Genomic DNA, 8,842 nt, shown 5'->3' on the forward strand with positions numbered 1-8,842 from the left:
CCCTGTGTGTTACCCCTCCCTGCAAGGAGCCTGCCACCCTTCTGAGGGAAGATGCTGGAGCTAGCTGCAGGCTGTGAAAGCAGAGACACAGATGGAGGGAGAATCAGCAAACAGTTCTGTTATCTTGAAATCCATTATCCCAATGCCCTGGTTCAGAGCCAAGGCTGAAGGCCAGGCACGGTTCTCTCCTAGCTGGCTGTGGGAAGCAGTAAGTGCTCACCAAAAACATCAGGGGGAAGACAAAAGAAAAGAACAACCCGAGTTCAAGACCGCAATCTCACTTCTGTGTCTGAAATTATCCAGATACACCCTCCTCCAGCAGAGTACAAGAAGGGGTGAGGGGTTACTGAAACAAAATGTTTCCAAGTGGGCGCAAAGTCACTGACATAACAAAATTTTAGAGGCTTTGAGACAAACTGACACTCTCAGTTTAGTATATTGGCGGAGCTACCCAAAACAGTAGCTCAAAATCAAACCAACAAAAGCTTTGGCCTCCTGCAACCCCCAGCTCAAATTCAGCCTCCACCCAGTGTTACACATTCCCTACACTGATCATATCTGCTAGGAAATTAAGACACTACACTACAACACCAAACCCTACCAGGATCTGAGCCCTAAAACCATAAAAACGCATACGAAGTTTCAGGGTCTTACAGACAGCACGCTCCAGTGGGGCAGGACTCGGCTTTGCCTGTGTTGATCCTCTGGGCACTCCCCTGTCCATAGGTAATATGTTTACTTGGTACACATTCAATATTTATAGGGGAAAAGGTGTGGTGAGTGTATACGAAAACACAGCAGCAGCTATTCATTGACGGCAACTACAGTGTTTACTATGTTCTGTAGGTGGCCATGGAAAATGAAGGGGACAAAAAATGAGAAGTGGGCTAAAAAGTCAGTCACTAGGGAGCTGCCCTCAGGACCTTGGTACATACAAGCTCTGTGGCTCCAGAGTCAATATTCACAAAGACTTGGGTGTCCATCCTGCACTCAGAGCCTGGCTGGAAGGGAAAGGGGGCAAGAAGAGAGCACCCATCTATAATACAAGTAACACCTTGGTATGGCAAAGTCATTAGGACGGACATCCAGCCATGTAAACAGACACACCCCTGAGATGGGGGGGGGGGGGGGGGGGGCGTACAGACCACAGAAACATTGGCAATTGCTCTGCAGTAAGAGTCCCAGGAGATAAGTATGGCCAAGTCAAAGGCCTGACTTCCTGTTAGAGTAAAGCTGAGTGAAAAGCTTACTTCATTGCTAGCTTCCATACACAGTCACCCAGTGGCACATCAATAGCTTCTTAACAAAAGAACTACATACATTTTACATATCCAATGATGCTTTCAAAGTGCCTTGTGCTCATAGGTGTGTTCTTAAGGTCTGCTGCTGAGGCGCAATGTGCTTAACCAACCCTGCCGGTGGATGAGAGCCTTCCAACTGTGCATTGCAGATCAAGACTGATCTTGACTGCCTTTTAAATTAAACCCCTACAGTCAGAATGGCTGGGTCAGAGAGTACACGTCTACGCCATTACTCTTAAAGGGTGCCCCACACTGCTTCATCTGAAGGCATCAATCAAGAACTTTCTCGGGGTTGGAAAGTTATGGCACTGACCACCAAAGTCACAGACTGTCTGTCCTCTCCAGGCTGGAGTCCAGGGTCCATGGGACACAGCAAGCTGAACAGCAGCAGCAGCTCCGAGCACCATCTGCCACTCTTCCTAGCAGCTCAGCCCCTTTCCCCATTGGCTACTGTACCACTTGGCCCTAACTTCCTCTGGGGAAAACTGAGCCTGCACCATCCACAAGACAGAAACAAGTCCTGTGTCACCTATGAGGTTCTTAACATGTCCACCTCCTTCCCCTTGGGTGGTCACTTCCCAATAGTCCCTCTAAAAAACAGGAAGAACCCTAAGGTCAAGTACTCAGGGGTATGGGAGAAGTCAAGGATGCCCCTAAAAGCATACACTTAAATACACCCCAAAATGGCGCATCTCATTGTGGAGTCTTCTAGGAGTTCAGCCACAGACCTGGGAGCTGCCGGGTCCATAGCAGGCAGGCAGTTTACAGCTTGCAAACGTCTTGACTGTTCTGATGGTCTAATAGTTCTGGTGATTTCCATCCTGACACTCAAAGCGGGGATCAGTCCAGTTGGGGGACCCAGGGAACTGGGACTATTGCCCATCCCCCAGCTGGTAACTCTGCAGGGCCTTCCAAAGTGACTCGGGTGACTCTGTGCACTGAAGCAAACGTCAAACCTCAGACCTCGTGAATGGGTGGCAAAGTGTTCGCAGGTTGTTCCCTGCATGAGGAGTCACCTCTTGACCTCTTACTGTGCCTCCTGTTTGCTTCCTCAATTATTACTACGACCTAGAAAATTCCATGTGTCTTGGGCTTTGTTTTCTCCACACCTATACATTCCACACTAGCTAAAGCTAAGTGTCAGAGACTTTGGCCATCCACCAAGACATCTCAGGAGAGCCAGGTCATTCACCGGGCAGCATGCAATAGAGACTACAAGGTGAGAAGTGATCAGAGACAAGCAATGGTAAAGTCACAGGCAAGGGAAGGGTAGTATGGGCAGAGAACAGAGGAACGGGGGCCGTCCAGTCCAACAGCACCAAGTCTCGCTGCAGTGTCTCTGGACAACTGAATGGTCAGGATACCACCCTGACAGGAAAGGAGCGGCACACCCTCCTCTAATACGGAGTCTTAGCAGGACCCTCTGTTGCCACTCCCCCCAGCCATCTTTACAAATATGTGATGCCCAGTTACACCCCATGGGCATGGCTAAGGGTCTTCACACAACTCTTATACCATAGTGGCTTTGTTTTTTCTGTTGTTGTTTTTTTGTTTTGGTTTGGTTTTTTTTGTTTTGTTTTTTCGAGACAGGGTTTTTCTGTATAGCCCTGGCTGTCCTGGTAATCACTCTGTAGACCAGGCTAGCCTTGAACTCAGAAATCCACCTGCCTCTGCCTCCCAAGTGCTGGGATTAAAGGCGTGTGCCACCACCGCCCGGCCCATAGTGGCTAATATTCCATCTCACCTGAGGACAGCCCCAAAGATTCCAAGTCCAAGCCCCCTGCTCTTCATGTCACTCCATGCCAGTTTTCAGACCCAGACTGCATGCTGTATCCTTGCTATCAGACTTCCTGTTACCCAGAGGTCTCTTGTGGCCCCACCTCCCTCACTGATGGCAAAGTTCAGTTCCCATAACTGAAGTGTGATCCAGCAGCCAGGCACATCTGCCACTGCTGCCCTCCCCTGCTCTCCCTCGTCTCAGGTGACTGGGGCAGCCTGGCTCTGGCTGACAGCCATAGGCGTTCCCTGCAGCGGCCTTTTATAACTCCCTTACAAGATGTAAGCCTTTAACAGCTGGAAAAAAAAAAAAAAAACAACCTCTAACTGCTGTTTCTATCAAGTGGCTTGGGCATGAGCAAAGCCAAACTGGGCCATGGAAAACAGTTCTCAAATAAACAGTTTCACTATCAAAGGGAGAGTAAACAACTGCCAGTGTAAATGCATGGGCTGCACTGTTCAGGCCTGCCCCAGTCACAGGGAGGGAGCTATGATATCTGGGGACTAGATGGCCAGCATTCAGTTGTTCCAAATTTTCCCTTCCAAACACACGTGCAGAGGCCCAAGGTTACCCAGACACTTGGCCGGCACACAGGCTCAGCCTGCCCTCATTTGTAAGGACACTGGAGAAGGAGGAGGAAGAAGAGAAGGAGGAAGAGAAGGAGGAGGAGGAGAAAGAGGAGGCAGGGATAAGAAAGGGAGAAAGCGTAGCCACTGAAAGCCAAATTCTCCACTAACACCAAAACTGAAAGGCAAGTCAGGAATCCTTCCTAGGTTTACATCTTAGGAACTGGTCTGGCTGCATCTGTAAAACCAAAGAAGTGACCCGGCAACGTTCCAGTGATTCTCCAGGTGACGGAGGAGCACAGTCCTGGCCACCAGTCCTTCTTGCCAATGACCACTGGTATGTCCCACCCCCCTAGACACCTCCCTCACACACACACACACACACACACACACACACAGGAGACCACTTATGCTCCGTCCACAGCAAGCTGCCACCCTATGTCATCAGCTCCCTTCTGCACTGTGCCAAATGCAGGGAAGCTGCTGCTAGAGAGCACTGCCCCAGGGGGCCTGGTGCACAGCTGTGACCTGGCCTCACTATGTAGTGATGACATTACCTGAAGATAAGTCTCTTTCGAAAACCCTTTTCCAGGCTCGAAGCTGCTCTTTCCAGCTGTAACTTAGGCCCTGCCAACCCGGGGAAGAACGTGCGAGCTGCAAAGCTGCAAGCCTGCTATGATACGGCAGCTGTTTGTGTTTCCCGAAGACTCGGTAGTAGCGATGTGCCCACATGGTAGCCCTCTTACCTCCTCTGAGAGGTGCCAAGCTCTTTCTTGCTACAAACACTTTGGCATCACAGTTAAACCAGTACCCAAAACTACCTTCCAACTCCCCACACCCAGGCTAGGCAACTTTAATTATTTGTGCTTCATTTTCACATGAGTTGAAATGGTGGATAGAAAGCACCCCCTAATCTGGGCATGTGGAAGGAAAGGATGGAGAACAAATGATGCCACCTTCCTGGGACAGGCTGCCAGTGGCACCTCCAGCTCTGGGTATGCTTATGTGATCAGGTATGATTGACACCACAGTTTACCACTGCTCTTGGCCATATCACAAACTGATGAGCAGGACACCATAGTGTCATGGCTCAGAGGCTGATCTGCCACCCCAAATGGACAGGACCCCATGAGGACACTTTCTAGTGAAAGGCAAGTCAGGAATCCTTTCTAGGTTTACATCTTAGGAACTGGTCTGGCTGCATCTATAAAAACAAAGAAGTGACCCGGCAATGTTCCTGCGATTCTCCAGATGATGGAGGAGCACAGTCCTGGCCACCTGGAGTAGAAGCAGTTGGTCCCTGGCTGCTACAACATGGCTCTGGGTGGTGCACTTCCCAAAGCATGTCCCCAGATCAGTGAGGGCAGCAGCACCTGGGAAACGGAGAGCGTCCAAATGCACTATTGGCTGCCACCTGCCCCAAGCTACCTGCTTCAGAAACTCTGGGCCGGGCCCAACAAGAGTTACAAGCTAGCTCAGTGACAAAGCTGGCACAAGCTGAAACTTGAGGCCCACAAGCTCAGACAGATAAATACCTAAGGTCGTAAGGTCATGGGAACACCCAGCTTGGGAAAACCTGTGTATCACACAACCTGACATAACTATGTTGTCTCCTTACCAATAGCACTGGTTTTTGTTTTGGGGTTTGGGGGTTTGAGTTTTTGGTGTTTGGTTGCTGGTTTGGTTTTTTGCCAACTGTCAGGACCCCCAAAAGGTGAACTTCTTCAGGACATTTCCCCACAGGGAAATGACTTTTGCCTCACTCTCCTGTCTCCAAAAGAGAACCGCAACATCCCACATCCCAGGCAGAGGCACGCTGGTTTGGGATTAGCCCTCAAGGAATCCCTATCCTTACTGTAGGTCTGCCCAAAGGTCTAATCAGAACTAGAAAAACAGCAAAAGGAGGCCTGCTTCTTGTCTGCTCAGCATCCTGGGTTTGTTTGGTTTTTTTTGTTTTGTTTTGTTTTGTTTCCCACTCCATTCCAGAGTGCTGAGGAAAGACATTCAGAACAACAGACACTACACCTGGCTCAGTGATGTCTCAGGCACTTAAAAAAACAGTCAGTCTACAACCTGGCCCTTCCTTGTTAGCCAACAGCATGGAGAAAGCTCACGCCACTAGTGTGACTACCCAGCCCTCCAGCAGATCCTCTGGACAAAAGCCAACCAGTGCTGACGCACGAAACCTCACATACCTCAAAAGAAATAGAGAAAGACTGTGGGGCTATCAACAGACTTGAGAAGAACAGTGGCTAATATTTATCTGGTACTAATATCTGGATCTCTGCTGTCTCCCGGATGCCCATGTTTGAAGGTCCGGTCCCACACTATGATGCTACTGGGAAGTGGTGAGCTCTCTAGGAGCTGTGGCTTAGTAGAGGAAGTTAGGCGTGGAAGGCATCCCCTGCAATGGGACTCTTCCTGGCCACTGTGAGCTAAGCGGCCTCCTCTATTATGAGTTCCCACTGTTAGGAAGACAGAAATAGGCAGACTTGATGGCTATAGCGCTGGACACTGCCCCTGTGATCAGTAGCAGGTACAAAAAGGCCTATAGCTGAAGCCTCTTGCTCAGTGGCTAAAGGAAGGGAACCTGAGCTATATCTCTGACCTTGGAAGGAGAGGTCACATCCAGAACTTCTAAACCTAGTCCCAAGAGTTCTAAACCTTACAAGATTACTATCTAGCCCAGCATCTTTCTGATAAAGAACAAGGACACACCCTCCCCATAAGACTCAATACAAAGGGGCCTGTCAATCACCCGTGCAGGAGACTGCCCATAAAGAAGTTCGTCTGTTCTAGATGCTTTAGTAAGAAGTTACATCATGTAAAACAACACAATGGCTCCCATCTTAGGAGTAAGTCTTCTAGACTCTGCCTACCTCCGATATTACATTAAAAAGTCATTAAAAAATTAGTAATAAACTCTGCCTATCTTCTACATTAAGGTCTGAGTATCTCATCTTAATCCTTCAGATTCTTCAGAGATCACAAGGACCAGGAACTGAAAGGAGGCGGCAGCAAGGTCCCAGTAGCACTACCATGATACACACAACCTCTCCTCAAGCCAGATGGTCATGAGCTGAAACCATGAGCCCATGAGTCCAAATGAAACCTTCAAAGGGAATTGTCACAGCGCACACACATACACACACACAACGAAGATATCCTAGTCTCAGGTACTCTGTCACGGTGACAAAGAGCTAACTGACACATTGGGTAGTAGACACTCAGGGCCTTACAAATGTTAGCTTACATCTTTCTCACAACTACTCAACAACCCTGGATGGTAGTTGCTGTCCTTAGGTCCACCAAAGAACATAACGGATGGTCCATTAACCCACCCATTGTGTACAACCCTCACATGGTGAGGTGGGGAGCCAAACCCAAGCACTGGCTCCATGCACAATGCTCTCAGCCACCAGAGAACTCAGAGCTACTAGCTATCCACACATAGACAAGCCACTAATCACTGCTTATCCAAATCCAGATCCAGGGGTTGGTGAGATGCTTCAGCAAGGCGGATCAAGAGAACCAACTTCTGTGAGTTGTCTTTTGACCTACACACATGCACTGAGATGCACATCCGTTCAAGCAAGCAAGCAAGCAAGTAAGCGCGTGCGCGCGCGTACGCGCGCATACACACACCAACACACACTAAATAAATATTTTTTAAAATAACACTTTTTTAAAAACTCCAGATGCCACATCCATTACCAGGCGGTTCAGCAGCAGGTCCTCATGGTCCCCAATAAATGTTAATTATACTGGCTTTCACCTTTCTCTTCTCTCCTTCCTACTCTAATGCCATCCAAGCCAAACCAAAGCTCAAGAGGGGGTGCCTCTCTTCCCATAACTCCCATGGCACGGCAGCACTTAGCCCTAATTATAAACCTTCTGTCACAGAGACTTCTCTAATTGCTTCTTGTATATTAGCTGTACATTCCTCCCCACTCAACTGTAAAACTCCTTGGACATATCCATACTTTTGGGGAAGCAGGCAGAGGCCCAGGCTCTCTCATGTAGACTGGGATTACCACACACTTAACTGGCTGTCTCCTTTACTTTGCCTTCCTGACACTTCTTTGTCGAAAGTCCTTAGAAGCAAGTGAGAGGCTGAAGGTGACTATCTAGAGCCCGTGTTGGGGGGGCTATGACGTCAGCACTCCCTGAGCAACAGCTCTGTTACCAGATCTGCACTCGGAATCTCCACAGCCCCTCAGAGCAGATGGGCACAGGCCCAGGCTTGAGGGAGGGGGAGCCAGGGACACTTCAGAGGAGAGGAGGAACAAATCAGCAGTGTCACTCAAGCCTGACAAAAGAAGAGACTGTTGAAAGACCTGTCCACAAAACCCTTCTTCTGTCTACGCCTGTAAGGTGGGAACAAGGTTCCTACCAGGGCTTACTATGGCACGTCCAGCACAGGCGTGTGTGGAAGGCTTGATCCCCAGCACGTGGAGCTCCTATGGAAGCTTTTAAAAACTTTAGGTGGTGGGCCACAGCTGAAAGAAGTAGGCCACCAGGTAGTCCATGGAGTATGCTGTCCCTGAACACTTCCCTGGTAGCTCTATTCTTCCTGTATGGTGTGATGGGATCTCCCCCACATGCCGACCCCAGAAGGCTGACCTCTAGACTGAATGCTCATGGACCCTGAGTGCAATTATGTTTCTGCTCTTCGATTGTTTCTCTCTTGGGTGTTTGGTCACAACAGCAAAGCAACTATTAAAAATTCAGCATCTAAACTCAAACTCTACCCAAACATATGGCCTTTATTTAAAAAAAAAAAATAATTCCATAACCTGGTAGTAGCTCAGTAGTATAGCATGTGTTTAGCATGTATTTAGCATGTGTTTAGCATATATTTAGCATGTACAAGGCCCTGAATTCAAGTTCCAAAGCCAATAATGTGAGGAAAAAGTGTTACCATAACAAAAAAAACTGTAAACTTTATTTAAAGGTTATTTTTTTAAAGGTGAAGTGGCAATGAGCATACAGTATCAAAAATAGAAACAATGTCAATTCTCTCCATGAGCCTATTACCCAAGCAACGCCAAATCACCTTTCCTAGACTTTATTGAGAACTTCAGAAGCATTCCAGAATGGCGATGGAAGAGCAACCATCCAAATATAATCAAACCAATGTCTAAGAACAAGAGGACCCCATGCCACTGCATCAAACATGTTACACATCTCTAATGAAG

At 48.4% G+C, this 8,842-nt stretch overlaps 2 protein-coding genes across 7 annotated transcripts in view; one reads left to right on the forward strand and one right to left on the reverse strand.

The window, feature by feature from the left end:
* Sgms1 (sphingomyelin synthase 1) overlaps nt 1–8,842 on the reverse strand; it is a 266,886-nt gene that overhangs the window by 252,322 nt on the left and 5,722 nt on the right. The gene's annotated exons all lie outside the window — the stretch shown is intronic.
* The window catches only part of LOC116101444 (translation initiation factor IF-2-like), a 15,283-nt gene continuing 8,425 nt past the window's right edge, over nt 1,985–8,842 (forward strand). Inside the window, exon 1 of the mRNA XM_031384997.1 lies at nt 1,985–2,194. Coding sequence (XP_031240857.1) covers nt 1,985–2,194 — 210 coding nt within the window. The remainder of the gene's footprint in view (nt 2,195–8,842) is intronic.

This window comes from Mastomys coucha, unplaced genomic scaffold, assembly GCF_008632895.1.
Source record: "Mastomys coucha isolate ucsf_1 unplaced genomic scaffold, UCSF_Mcou_1 pScaffold21, whole genome shotgun sequence".
Lineage (NCBI taxonomy): Eukaryota > Metazoa > Chordata > Mammalia > Rodentia > Muridae > Mastomys > Mastomys coucha.